The sequence below is a fragment of the Balaenoptera acutorostrata genome, chromosome 20 (genome assembly GCF_949987535.1).
Source record: "Balaenoptera acutorostrata chromosome 20, mBalAcu1.1, whole genome shotgun sequence".
NCBI classification, from domain to species: Eukaryota; Metazoa; Chordata; class Mammalia; order Artiodactyla; family Balaenopteridae; genus Balaenoptera; species Balaenoptera acutorostrata.
In genome coordinates, this window is record NC_080083.1 from 10,163,551 (window position 1) to 10,178,570 (window position 15,020).

Here is a 15,020-nt window from a genome sequence, read left to right on the forward strand (position 1 = left end):
TAAGACCCCACATGCCACGCGGCCCCCAAAAAACAAAAACAAACAAAACCAAAAAATAAATATTTTATTGTATAAATCAAGCTATGCTCAAGGCCAGGCCCATACATATTCACCCCCTTGGCCTGCTCACCTCCTCGTAATCCAGAGGCTAAAGGAACGAAATTCTTCCCGGACCAGGGCTGCTGCCTGCAAGCCTGAGGGTTAGCCCAGAACTGGTGGGCAGAGTGAGCAGAGCTGCTGGGGGCCCAGATGCCTACATGGTTGACCGAGACCCACCACCACCCCCAACAGCAGACTCTCAGCCTCGCATCCACTCCAATTGGCCCATTGCTCTCTCGTAATTCCCATTTGCTCAGTTGCTTACCACCCTTGCAAAACCCTTCTCACAGGCCAAAAGGGAGGGAAAGGGGCCTCGTGTTTCAGCATTTGTGATACACCGGGCGCCCTGCAGCCTTGCCACCAAAGTGCGGTCCTTGGGAAGAGAAGCCTCAGCATCACCCGGGCGCGTGTTAGAAATGCAGACTCTCTGGTCCCCTCCTAGCCCTGCCGACTCAAAATCTGCATTTTAACAAGATCCCCTGGAGACCTGCATAAAGTTAAGCAGAGAGCCAGGTAGGGGCCCCTCTTGCCCAGGTCTCAGTGTGGTTCTGGTTCCCTAACCACAAGAGCTAGAGTAGCCACTGGCCCAAGTCACTCCCCATCACATCACATTGTTGATTTCCTTCATAAAACTTAGTATAGACTCTAATTTCTAGTTTACTGCCTGTCTCCCAAAGTGTAATATAAGCTACAGGGAGGGACCTTGTCTGTCAAGTGTTTAGTGCTGGATTCACTGGGTCCAGAACTGGGCCTACACAGAGAATTCCACTAAGACATCTTCAATTGTAATACACGCTATTATTTTATGTACCACTAAGAAAAAAATGCTGCCTGGTAAATTATAACACAATGCTTTCTAAGCACTTAAAATATGTATTGTATGCTAATTAAAAGTTATTTTAGGCCCTTCAAAAAAAAATCATTCTGGTGCATACATGAAAAGAAAACTGTAAGTAAAACAAATTGGTTAAAATATTCACAAAGTTTCTTCTGAGTCCGACTCTTCTGATTCATTTTCTGACTGACCTCTGTGCCATTAAGGGCACTGGTGATGCAGCATTTCTCAAGACTGATCCCCTACTGTCACTGAGATTTTCTTCCAAACTGCTGGTGCTTTCCTGTTTTACCTCATGGTAAATCATGTGGTAAATTAACACCTTCACTCACGTCCAATTTTTGCCCCACTACTTTGCTTCCATGACTTTCTTAATATATCATTAGTTTTTTTTTAAAATTAATTTATTTATTTATCTTTTGGCTGCATCTCATGGCATGCAGAATCTTAGTTCCCCAGCCAGGGATCGAACCGTGCCCCTTGCAGTGGAAGCACAGAGTCTTAACCACTGTACCACCAGGGAAGTCCCTATCATTAGTTTTTTTGTCTCAATTTTAAAACACAATGTAATCTTTTTGGAGACTTTTCAAAATTGAAATATAATTGACATATAACATTGTATATATTTTAAGTGTACAACGTAATGATTTGTACACATACATGTATATACATATATATGTATGCGTGACTGAGTCACTTTGCTGTACAGAACAAATTAACACAACATTGTAACATTTTTTAAATTTTATTTATTTATTTTTGGTTGCATTGGGTCTTCGCTGCCGTACGCACACAGGCTTTCTCTAGTACTGTCGAGCAGGGGCTACTCTTCATTGCGGTGCACGGGCTTCTCATTGCTGTGGCTTCTCTTTGTTGCAGAGCACGGGCTCTAGGAGCGCAGGCTTCGGTAGTTGTGGCACGCGGGCTCAGTAGTTGTGGCTCGCGGGCTCTAGAGCGCAGGCTTGGTAGTTGTGGAGCACGGGCTTAGGTGCTCTGCGGCATGTGGGAACTTCCCAGACCAGGGCTCGAACCCATGTCCCCTGCATTGGCAGGCAGACTCCTAACCACTGCGCCACCAGGGAAGTCCCAACACAATACTGTAAATCAATTATACTTCAATAAAATTTCGTACAAAAGATCTACTCTCTTAGCTTGGACACTTTTTAAAAAAATAGACTATATTTTTTTAGAGTAGTTTTAGGGTCACAGCAAAAGTGAACAGAAAGTACAGAGCATTCCACATACCCACTGCCCCCACACGTGCAGAGTCTCCCCCAATATCAACATCCCCCATCAAAGTGGTACATTTGTTATAATCAATGAACCTACATTGACATATCATTACCACCCAAAGTCCATAGCTTAAATAAATAAATTAATTTAAAAAAAACAACATTGTTTATATAGGGTTCACTCTTGGTGTTGTACATTCTATGGGTTTTGACAAATGTATAATGATATGGATCCACCATTATAATATCATACAGGATAATTTCACAGTCCTAAAAATCCTCTGAGCTCTGCCTATTCATCTCTCCCCATCCCCCAACCCTTGGCAACCACTGACCTTTTTACTGTCTCCAGAGTTTTGCCTTTTCCAGAATGTCATATAGTTGGAATCACATAGTGTGTAGCCTTTTCAGATTGTTCCTTTCACTTAGAAATATGCATTTAAGTTTCCTCTCTGTTTTTCATGACTTGAGAGCTTATTTCTTTTAATGTTGAACAATATTCTATTGTCTGCATGTACCACAGTTTATTTAGCCATTCACCTACTGAAGGACATCTTGGTTGCTTCCAACTTTTGGCAATCATGAATAAAGCTGCTATAAACATCCACGTGCAGGTTTTTGTGGGGACATAAGTTTTTCAAATCATTTGGGTAAATACCTAGAAGCATGAGTCCTAGGTCTTATGGTAAAAGTATGTTCAGTTTTATGACACTGCCAAACTTTCTTCCAAAGTGCCTGTATCATTTTGCATCCCCACTAGCAATCAATGAGAATTCCTGTTGCTCCACGTCTTCATCAGCATTTGATGTTGTCAGTGTTTTGAATTTTGGCAATTCTAATAGGTGTGTAGTGGTATCTCATTATTGTAGGGAAATGACGTATGATGTTGAGCATCTTTTCATGTGCTTATTTACCATTTATATATCTTCTTTGATGAGGTGTCTATTCAAGTCTTTTGCCCAATTTTTACATCAGGTGGCTCTTTTTTCTTCTTGTTCAGTTTTAAGAGTTCTTTGTATGTTTTGAATAACAATCCTTTATCAGATATGTCTTTTACAAATATTTTCTCCCAATCTGCAACGTGTCTCCTTATTCTCTTGACAGTGTCTTTCACAGAGGAGAAGTTTTTAATTTCAATGAAGTCCAGGACTTCCCTGGTGGTCCAGTGGTTAAGACTTCATGCTTCCACTGCAGGAGGCATGGGTTCGATCCCTGGTCAGGGAACTAGGATCCCACATGCCACGTGGCATGGCCAAAAAATAAAAATAAATTAATTAAAATCAATGAAGTCCAGCTTATCAATTATTTCTTTCATGGATCACACACAGAAGTTGGTTCTGCCTTTGGACATTTTAATTACCTGAACCAATAAATGCTCTTTTTGTTTCAGTAGAGTTGAGTTTCTGTGACCTGATAAGTTTCCTTAAAATGGACTCTAGTCATGGCCGGCAATAAATGATTGACATCTTTACTACTGTTAATATAATTTTTAGAATTTACACTATATATTTTCTCTTTAAAAGGATTTTTTGAAACTTATATTCAGTGTCATAACTGGGTTTATAAAAATTATTTCCAGTTATGCCAAGATTTCCCCATTTTTGGAGTTTTTATTTCACTTCATCTCTTGGTGAGTTAAAATATCTTAAAAAAAAAAAAAAAAGGAGAAGAAGGAGACATAGTGGTATTTCCAAACCCAAACATTCTCAGAAATGCAGTTCTGTTGCCCTTCACACGCAAGAGGAAACTTGCATACACGTACAATAACTGACTCATAGCTTGTGTCATGACTATATATGTTGCTCCCTTGCCTTCTGGGTATTTAGTGTTACAGAGACGTCTCAAGCCTGAACGACTTTTGTTCCTCCTTTCTAGGAAGCCTTTTAACTTTGCTGAGCTGTATTCTTTAATTCACATATTTAGTCAGGATGGATCTGGGTTCAGTTCACTTTTAATACTTCACCTGGGATACAGTACGCCCTCCAGCCCACTAACTCAAGTGGAGCCGCGCCCTGGGGAAGCCTTCTCCGAGCACAGATTTGTCACCTGTGACGTCACTCCCACCAGCTCTGTTCTTATCTTTGGGAGCAGCTGGTTTCCTTACCTTCCGTCTCTATTCTCCCTCTTATCTTCCCTTGTGCTGTTTTGATCGCTGGTCCTTTTTTTCTAATCTTTTGGTCCTTTTCCTGTGCATCTTGCTCAAGTTTGTCCTCTGTATCCCTCTCCCGCTTTGCCCCACTTTCAGTCTTGTTCTTCAGTGCTTCTCATGTGGACTTTAGCTCTCTTTGTGCATTTTTTGAGTTTCCATGCAATTCTCCTTCTTCCCCAAACACGCCCTGGTGCCTTTTCATCTCAGTCTTTCATTCCTTAAAGAACTCTGCTCCTCCTTCTAGTGAAACCCTTCCTGAAAATTCCTTCCAAATCCTACAGTAAATATTTCTCAAGAGTTCTGTTTCTTTCTTTCAGTCTTCAGGACGATGTGCCCTTTCCCTTGTTTTGATGAAGTTTTTCAGAATCCCTATAATGTTTTTAACATTATTATTCCGTGCATACGGAGTTGTACAAAATGTAATAGAAATGAATACACAACCACCCCCCACACACAACTTTTCTTTTTTTCTCTTCACTTACCCTGAAAAGCAGAACCATCTCTCAGACTCAGGACTGATGAACTTGTAGTGAATATGCAGCTTCTCTTGGCCCTACTCCCTGTCCATCAGGACAATGGCTGAATCCCCGCTCCAGGCTTAAGTGGGAAGACCCGCGACATGGGTATCACAGCTGCTCTAGTGGTTCAACATCACTTCCGGTGACTCAGCAGAACCACGCGTCCTCTGCCTCACCTCGGACCCGGGCTCCCCACCTCTACTCCCCAGTGTTTCTTCCTCCTGCACTGTTTCTGAATACCTGTTCTCTACACAATTCTCTTCCTATGGCTTCTGCTTATTTATGGATTCAGTTGCCTTGTGGCTTTTGCTCACTCCCTGCTTTCATACTTCTCTCAGTTCCCTCTGATGACTCTCAGGTTGGGGCCATCCTTCCCTCTGATGACTCTCAGGTTGTCTTCAGTCAACTTTCCCAAGAATGAAGATCCAATTCATTGATCAGTCATCATTCAGTGAGGGTACCTCTCTCTGTTGGGCAGAGTTCTTACCTCAAGCAACCACACAGGTCTCTGGTTTCATGTCTGCTTTTGGGTTGGCTACTCCTTCTTGGGTCAATCAGCTGTGGCCTAGATCATGGGGTCTGTGTCAGTCAGCTATTGCTGTGGAACAAAAAAAATCCCACGAAGTCTTAGTGGCCTACAAATATCAGCATTTATTTCACTCATACATTGGTTTCACTCAACATTGGTTGAGTGAAACCAATGTGTGGATTGGTTGGAGGTCAGCTGATGTAGGCTGGGATCTTGTATCTTACACCTTCCTTTTACCAGTGAGCTAACTCAGGCATGTTCTCCCGAAGCCCATATCTGGGTCTCACGCATGCAACTGAGAATCCCTGTACTCTCCAGCACAAGGCTCTGTCCACAGCAAGGGCTTAATGAATTCATCTCTGTGTCAAAAAAGACTCTTTAGGAAATTCCCTGGCAGTCCAATGGTTAGGACTCTGTGCTTTCACTGCCGAGTGCCTGGGTTCAACCCCTGGTCAGGGAACTGAGATCCCACAAGACACACTGCAGGGCCAAAAGAGAAAAAAAAAACCTACAGATTCAATGCAATCCCTATCAAATTACCAATGGCACTTTTCACAGAACTAGAACAAAAAAAAATCTTAAATTTTGTATGGAGAGACAAAAGACTCCGGATAGCCAAAGCCACAGTAATCAAGACGGTATGGTACTGGCACAAAAACAGAAATATGGATCAATGGAACAGAATAGAAAGCCCAGAGATAAACCCACACACATCTGGTCACCTTATCTTTGACAAAGGAGGCAAGAATATACAATGGAGAAAAGACAGCCTCTTCAATAGGTGGTGCTGGGAAAAATGGACAGATACGTGTAAAAGGATGAAATTAGAACACACCCTAACGCTATACACAAAAATAAACTCAAAATGGATTAAAGACCTAAATGTCAGGCCAGACACTATAAAACTCTTAAGACGAAAACATAGGCAGAGGACTCTATGACATAAATCACAGCAAGATCCTTTTTGACCCACTTCCTAGAGTAAGGGAAATAAAAACAAAAATAAACAAATGGGACCTGATGAAACTTAAAAGCTTCTGCACAGCAAAGGAAATCATAAACAAGATGAAAAGACAACCCTCAGAATGGGAGAAAATATTTCCAAACAAAGCAACTGACAAAGGATTAATCTCCAAAATATACAAGCAGCTCATGCAGCTCAATATCACAAAAACAAACAACCCAATCCAAAAATGGGCAGAAGACCTAAATTGACATTTCTCCAAAGAAGACATACATATGGCAAACAAATACATGAAAAGATGCTCAAAATCACTAATCATTAGAGAAATGAAAATCAAAACCACAATGAGGTGTCACCTCACACTGGTCAGAATGGCCATCATCAAAAAATCTAGAAACAATAAATGCTGGAGAGGGTGTGGAGAAAAGGGAACCCTCCTGCACTGTTGGTGGGAATGTAAATTGATACAGCCACTATGGAGAACAGTATGGAGGTTCCTTAAAAAACTAAAAATAGAACTACCATATGACCCAGCAATCCCACTACTGGGCATATACCCTGAGAAAACCATAATTCAAAAAGCTACATGTACCACGATATTCATTGCAGCACTATTTACAATAGCTAGGACATGGAAGTAACCTAAATGCCCATCAACAGATGAATGGAGAAAGAAGATGTGGCACATATATACAATGGAATATTACTCAGCCATAAAAAGGAACGAAATTGAGTTATTTGTAGTGAGGTGGATGGACCTAGAGTCTGTCATACAGAGTGAAGTAAGTCAGAAAGAGAAAAACAAATACCGTATGCTAACGCATATATATGGAATTTTAGAAAGCAGTACTGATGAACCTAGTGGCAGGGCAGGAAAAAAGACGCAGATGTAGAGAACGGACTTGAGGGCACAGGGTGGGGGAAGGGGAAGCTGGGATGAAGTGAGAGTAGCATTGACATATATACACTACCAAATGTAAAATGGACGGCTAGTGGGAAGCTGCTGCATAGCACAAGGAGATCAACTCGATGCTTTGTGACAACCTAGAGGGGTGGGATAGGAAGGGTGGGAGGGAGGGGATATGGGGATAATGGGGATATATGTATACATATAGCTGATTCACTTTGTTGTACAGCAGAAACTAACACAACATTGTAAAGCATTTATACTCTAATAAAGATGTGAAAAAAAAAATGCTGTCGTGTGCAGCTCAAAACAGAGGGAGGTTTAAAAAAAACAACAAAAAAAGACTCTTTACCCTGCAGTTGACAGAAACACAACTCAAACTGGTTCACATAATCAAAAATTTCCAAGGACTGATCAGGCTTCAGGCATAGCTGGATCTACACGTTCACATGATGTCATCAAGACTTAGTCTTGTGAATTCCTTAGTGGTCCAGTGGTTAGGACTCTGCGCTTCCCCTGCCGAGGGCCCAGCTTCAATTCCTGGTCAGGGAACTAAGATCCCACAAGTCGGGGGGGTGGTGCGGGGGGGGACTTAGTCTCTCTCCATCTCTTGACTGGTCTTTCCTCTGGATTTTCTTCACTCTCCAGCAGGCAGGTGACAATATGCCACCAGCAACTGCAGCAGCGCAACAAAAACAGGAATTCTTTGACCTCAGATTGCCAACAACAAGAACCAGAAATTGGTTCCCACGGGGCTGGCTTGGATCACGTGGCCATTGCTGACTCAAACACGGAGGCCAGGGGGATGGATGCTTTAATCAATGAGACCTCAGTGGTGGTCTCAACAGGAAGATGGTTCAATAAACAGACATTAACAAGAAGAAACAAAAGGATAATGAACCTCCACCACCATCTTTAGTTTCTTTCCAGGAGAAAATCTCCCTATGGGACTAATAGGGCACCATACACTGGCTTAGTATGTCCTTGGTTATAAAATGTTTCTCACCCTCACCTTGACCCTTTTTTTTTTTTTTTTTTTGGCCACCCCACGCGGCTTGCAGGATCTTAGTTCCCCAACCAGGGATCGAACCCAGGCCGCAGGCAGTGAGGGTGCTGAGTCCTAATCATTGGACCGCCAGGGAACTCCCTAATCCATTTAATCCTCACCACCTGCCCGTGAGCCAAGGGCATACCTTGGCTGTATACCCTTTGTACAGATGAGGCAACTGAGACAGAGACATTAAGGGGCTTGGCTAAGTCACAAAGCAGGTAAGGAGTCGACCAAGGTTCTGTGGAGAGGTGTGTGCAGAAAAAGAAGAAGAACACACTGAGCCCAGGCAACTTCCTCTGCGTGTCAAGCTCCCCCACCTCCTCCACCACATCCTCCCCTTTGCCGCGTCTCTGCTGCAGCCCCGTGTCTCCTGCCTCTGTCCCTTATCATCGGCTACTGCCAGCTTCACCACACCTCCTCCTCGACCTTTGCTCCGGGCTTGTTTTTCCCTCTGGACCGGGGAACCTCGGGCTCACTTTCACTTGCTGCCTGTCCTTGCCAAGAGCCTCACCATGTGCACAGGAAAGTGTGCCCGCTTCGTGGGGCTCTCCCTCATCCTCCTCTCCCTGGTCTGCATTGTGGCCAACGCCCTCCTGCTAGTGCCCAACGGTCAGACCACCTGGACCAAGGACCACCTCAGCTTGCAAGTCTGGCTCATGGCTGGCTTCATCGGCGGGGGCCTGATGGTGAGAGGGCTGGCCAGGGCACACGGGCCAGGGGGCTGGGCGCCACTCTCCGGGGTCCTGAACAGGAGGGAGAGGGAGTGAGGGAAAAGGATGGCTGCCCGGGAAGGGATGGCTGTGGCTTGGTGGGGACCAGGAGCCCGCCCAGTTGCCCCCAAACACTGAGCACTCTGTAGGGGAGGTTCTCAGCCCCAGGGTCCTGAGCTGAATGTCTGAGGGGGATGAGAAGGAAGGAGCCTTACTGCTCGAAACTGTTCCCTCCTGGGTACGGAGTATGTCCTACCAGCCCCTCACCATCCCCCCTGCTGAGCAGATGCTGGGAACACCTACTACAGGGGTTGAGGCAGAAGGAACAGCTGGTTGCATGGGAGGTTATCAGGTTAAGATAATAATGGGCTTGGTGTGGGTGTGGTTTACAGTGACAGCATCTGGAGCCAGGGAGCGATGTCGCAGGTCAGCATTTCTACCTATCAGCTCAGTGTCACCTCCCCCACTTCCATGTCCCTTCACTCTCCACCCAGGTTTCTGGATACCCACTGTGCGCTGGGCACTAAGGATAAACTCAGAACCCGGGTCAGTATGGTGGAGAAGGGGTCCCCGTGGCTCCCTGGAAACTAGGATCTGTCAGGAGAAATTGAGGAAGGGGAGACACAGACTTCCTGGACTTCCTAACCCCCACTCGCCACCCCCCTCCCCATTCAGGGAACTTTTTTGTTGTTTTGTTTGTTTGTGCACCGCGTGGCGTGCGGGTTCTTGGTTCCCCCACCAGGGATTGAAACCGTGCCCACTGTCTTAACCGCTGTACCGCCAGGGAATCCCTAGGGGAACTTTTTGGAAGGTCAAGTGAATTTAACGTCTTATGGCATGAAGACAAAAGACCTACCCTGCACGGTTCCCCACTTCTCAGGATGGCTGACTGATGAAATTCTCTGGGGGATGCCTCACCTTTGTCTCTTTCACTGGCCACAAGTCTGTTAGCTAATGGGGACACCTCTTCTCCTTTACCTAACAATTCCCCTCTTACCCATCCAGGTCTTTCCTCCTACTCCCCCCCCCTCCCCCATGGATTTATGGCTGCTGGACTCCACCCCATACCTCTGACCTCAACTCTCTCTGAGACGTCACACTCCTCCCAGCCCCACCCTCTCCGCCGCTGTCACATCGCACCCCTCCTCCAGCCCAAACCACTACCACCTCCCCACGATCTTACTTGCCTGCTTCTGGGGAGACCCCCAAGGATGTCCCCCCAACATGCTCACTCCCAGCTGCCCTCCGGCCTCCATGCTCTCAGCCACCCTGGAGAAGGTTCTCAAGTGTATTCACAGTTCATGCTATGCCACAGGCACACAGGCGAGGGCCCTGCACTCCCTGAAGCCGGTGTTTCTGCTGGGGAGACACACAGTATCAAGGAAGCAAAAATGTACGCCCCACAGGAGGAAGGGCTGCCTGTTTCACTGGCTGCTGTGTGCCAGGCGCCTAGGCCTGGATTAACAGGCACTGGATTAATAGTGAATGAACAAAGTAAACAGACGAGCGAGGTGATCTCAGATAAAAGTAGGGACCATCAAGAAAACAAAGCAGGATGCTGTCGTAAAGAGCTCCTGAGGCAAAGTGGGGGGCCACTTCTTATAGCATTTTCAAGGAAGGCCTTGATGAGGTGACTTCTGAACTGAGACCCAAAAGACAAAAAGAAGGAATCAGCATGGCAGACAGGTGAGTACAAAGTGTAAGGCAGGAATAGGCCTGCACATCTCAGGACTGGAGAGGCCGCCAGTGCAGCTGAGGTTTGATGAAGTGAAATCGGAGGAGGGCAGAGGCCAGAGCACCTATACCCTTGAAAGGCACAGTGAGGAATCTGAATTTTATTATAAGTTCACAGAAAACTATTGAAGGACTTTTTACCTTTTTAAAAAGTCATACAGACAAATGCCCAGATCCTTAATATACAGCTCAGTGAATTTTTATAAAGGGAACACACCCATGTTCTCGGCACTCAGATCAAGATGTGGGTCATTACAAGAACCCCAGACATGCCTCCCACCAGGCCCTACCCCACACCAACAAGGGCCCCACTATCCTGACTTCTATCCCAGAGGTTAGTTTTGTCTGTTTAGCACTTTATATAAATGGAATCATACAGAGTGGACACTTTTGTTCTGGCTTCTTGAGGTCAACATTATGTTTGTAAGTTTCATCCATATTGTTACACAGTGCTGTAGTTTATTATTTCTAATATTTACAGAATTATTTCCATTGTGTAAGTATTACTACAATTTATTTAAACATTCTACTGTTGATGGACATTTGGATAGTTCCCAACTTGGGTTTATTCTAAATAATGCTCTATAAACGTTCCTGTAAATGTCTTTAGGTGAATGTACGTTTGCATTTCTGTTGGATAGATACCTAGGAGTAAAACTGCTGATTCTTAAGGTATGCAAATGTTCAGTGCTAACAGATATTACCAAAGAGTTGTCTGAAGTACTTATGCCAATTGTATTCCCACCAGCAAAGGATGAGAGTTCTAGTTGCTCCATATCCCGCTGGATATGGCTGGCTGCTGGGTGGTGAGTAAACAGTAGGAGGTCAGCACTGGATGCAGAAAGACCAGACTGAGGTCACTACAGTTGTCCAGGGGAGATGATAGTGGCTTAGATGAGGCCAGTGGCCATGGAGATGGAGAAAAGTAAACAGACTCGAGCTATAAACTAAGTGCTTCCTCCTGCCTTTTCAATTACCCTTCCCTTTTCAATGAGACGAGATAGCAGAGAGCAAGACAGACGAGTTCAGACAACAAAAGGAAACACTTTGGCTAGAAAAGTAAAAATCAGGGACTTCCCTGGTGGTCCAGTGGCTAAGACTCCGTGCTCCCAATGCAGGGGGCCTGGGTTCCATCCCTGGTCGGGGAACTAAGATCCCACATGCCGCAACTAAAGATCCCGTGTACTGCAACTAAGATCTGGTACAGCCAAATAAATAAGTAAATATTTTTTAAAAAATCACAAACAGGGCTTCCCTGGTGGCACAGTGGTTGAGAATCCACCTGCCAATGCAGGGGACACAATGCAGGGTTCGATCCCTGGTCCGGGAAGATCCCACATGCTGCAGAACAACTAAGCCCTGTGCGCTACAACTACTGAGCCTGTGCTCTAGAGCCCGTGAGCCACAACTACTGAGCCCGCATGCTGCAACTACTGAAGCCCATGCCTAGAGCCCGGGCTCCACAACAAGAGAAGCCACCGCAGTAAGAAGCCCGCGCACCTCAACAAAGAGTAGCCTACACTTGTGGCAACTAGAGAAACCCTGTGCGCAGGAACAAAGACCCAACACAGCCAAAAATAAGTAAATAAATTTATAAAAAAAAAAAACCACAAACAGAGAGGTCGTTTGAAATTGGTAAATCCAAATTCCAGGTGTCTTTGGATCCAGGAGCTTCTGAGTAAGTGATGTAACCAGAAAGGCCAAGCAAGGGGGCCAGCACTGGCCCTAGACCTGCCATAAGACATGGAAGAGGGAAGAGTGTCTGGTGGAAAGTTCATTCAACTCTGCAGGTGTTTCTGTAAGGTTGCTGTGGATGATATAATGGAACTAAAACTCTCAGCCCCTCCCTTGGAGAAGATCAAAATGCCGCCTCCTCGAACGCCTTCCTGGAGTTCAGTCTTGATGGGCTACTCTTTGAGGAGACCCTAAAGGATTGGATCAGGGAAAAGACCAGTTGAAAGCTAAGTTTAATCTGGTGGTAGCAATGTAGAATGGAATGTGAGTTGGCACAGGGCAAGAGATACAAAAATCTAGTAGGGAGGCTGAGCACATCCTTCTCATGGGAGGTGATTGGGGATTGAACGTGGGGAAGAAAAAAGGACTGACAGATTCAAGAACCATTGAAGGAAAAGTTCCAAAGACTTGAGGTCTGGCTAGGTGTGACGGATTCAAGTTTTCAGGCCGGGGTGACCTGCAGGATATTTCCACTGATGGAGACAAGAAAGCCAAAGGGAGATGAATTGGGGGGAACAAATTGTGAGATTAGTATGAGGCTGGATGTACTTAAGCTAAAACCAAGACATTCAAACGAACATACCCTTCAGGCAGTTAGATTTGAATTTGGAGGCATCAATTTAGGAGACAACCATTGTTAGAGGGAGCAGCTGATGCCCTGGAAGGGGATGGGCTCTCTGAGGAGGGCCATGGGAGAAAGAAAGACAAAGAGGATCAGGGCTGTATCTTGGGGATTCCCACTCTTCCCATCAGAGTCTTACATGCTCCTCCACCCTCCACCATAATCCCAGTTCGCCAGGCATTCCAACACCACTATTCCTTCCTGCTGCTGAGGGACTCTATAGTTATTGACCATTTACTCTGAGCAAGTCTTGACATCAAGGCAACCTGTTATTTCATTAAATCCTGAGAACAGTCCATTTTACAGAGGACAAAACTGAGATCCAGAGAGATGAATCAATTCACGGAGTGTGAAGTGAGCAAAAGGTTGGCATTAAACCCAGGCCTCCTGACTCCCATTCAGTTGGGCACCTACTATATGCTGAGATTTATGGGGGATATAATGATATTGCGCTCTATCCTCCTGGAGGCTACAAGCTGGACAGAGATAAGTAGGCACATAAATATAGATAAATTTAAAGCAGAGCCCCACATTGCTCCAGGAGAAGTAGAGATAAGGGCTCCCTATAGTCCAAATGACTGAAGGCATCACAGGAAGCTTACCTCGTCACATTACGGGGTAAGCACTGATCCAAGTTGGGGACCTGGGTGACTCGCTATCACATCGACTCTGATCCCACAGGTACTGTGTCCAGGAATTTCCGCCGTCCGGGCAGGGGGCAAAGGCTGTTGTGGTGCAGGCTGCTGTGGGAATCGCTGCAGGGTAAGATGCAAATTAAGACGGCACTCAGCATAGGTCTTTGAATCGGTCTTCGAAGAATCACACCTAAACCCCTCCACAGAATTCCCAGCTTCACGAGCTCCTCTGCAGAGTCCTAGGCTCCATCTTACCGCTCCCTCGCACCCGCAAATCTTAGGCTTCAGTGGGCCTGACCGGAGGGAACTACAATCCCCATGAACCTCCGCGGCCACTGGCTCTTAGAATTAGCCGAACTCCAAGCCCTGGAGTTTGACGGGAAATGTATTTTTAACGAGACTGGCTAGAGCTCGGTAACAAAGGGCGAGGGGAGCTAGGCGCGCTTTGCCCACGAGTGGGGCGGGGACGGCCCAACTCACCTCTCCTCGCACTGTGTATCCAGATGCTGCGATCGGTCTTCTGCTCGGCGTTCGGGATGCTTGGTGCCATCTACTGCCTCTCGGTATCGGGAGCCGGGCTCCGAATTGGACCACAGTGCTTAAAGGACGGCTCCTGGGCATACCACTTCCAACAAACCGCGTAAGGCTCAGCCTGTATTCGCGCCCCCGCCCTCATTCTCTGCTACTGCCCACCTGCCTTTCCCACGTGGACTGAGAAACCTAGGTGGGACTCGGCTTCGAGACAGCTTCCTCCACGTGGGCCGAACGAGTCCTTTGCATATCCCCCTCGGCGCCTGCGCGGGGCGGGGAGCCCCGAGGGCGGGGGGCGCTCCGCGTGACCTCCTTCTCTCGCGTGACCCTGCCCCGCCCGCAGAGGCTCGTACCTGCTCAACCGCACTCAGTGGAGCTCGTGCGTGGAGCCGCCTGGTGTGGTCTCCTGGAACGTGACGCTCTTCTCGCTGCTGGTGGCCGCCTCCTGCCTGGAGATTTTGCTGTGTGGGGTGCAGCTGGTGAACGCGTCCATTGGTGTCTTCTGCGGCGACTGTCGGAAGAAGGAGGTGGGAAGGTGTGGGATGGAGCTGTCGAGGAAATCTATTTACTCCCTGACTGCGTCCTCACTTTTTTTTCGCAGGGCGCCCCTCACTGAGGCTCCACGGATCTGGTCCGTCGCTCCTGGACACCCGCCTGGCCCGCCCCCGCCCTGGAATAAAGTATTTAGAACTCTCTTCCGCGTCTCAGATTGTGCCCTATACAAGGAGTGTCCGAAGGTCTCCAGATACACCGTGGCTTGGGGCTCTCGT

The 15,020-nt window shown here is 46.5% G+C and overlaps 1 protein-coding gene and 1 long non-coding RNA gene across 2 annotated transcripts in view; one reads left to right on the top strand and one right to left on the bottom strand.

Moving 5' to 3' along the window:
* Positions 1 to 14,757, bottom strand: part of LOC130705864 (uncharacterized) — a 33,102-nt gene extending 18,345 nt beyond the window's left edge. Inside the window, exons 1-3 of the long non-coding RNA XR_009006252.1 lie at positions 14,200 to 14,757; positions 13,687 to 13,839; positions 5,321 to 5,431 (exon numbers count right to left, since the gene is read on the bottom strand). This is a non-coding gene — a long non-coding RNA (uncharacterized LOC130705864). The remainder of the gene's footprint in view (positions 1 to 5,320; positions 5,432 to 13,686; positions 13,840 to 14,199) is intronic.
* On the top strand, positions 8,700 to 14,945 carry TM4SF5 (transmembrane 4 L six family member 5). Its single transcript, XM_057535525.1, has 5 exons — positions 8,700 to 8,970; positions 13,766 to 13,846; positions 14,223 to 14,359; positions 14,594 to 14,777; positions 14,852 to 14,945. Exons 1-5 carry the CDS (start codon positions 8,797 to 8,799, stop codon positions 14,864 to 14,866), a joined length of 591 nt encoding a protein of 196 aa, XP_057391508.1. The 5' UTR covers positions 8,700 to 8,796; the 3' UTR covers positions 14,867 to 14,945.
* The last annotated feature ends 75 nt before the right edge of the window (positions 14,946 to 15,020 follow it).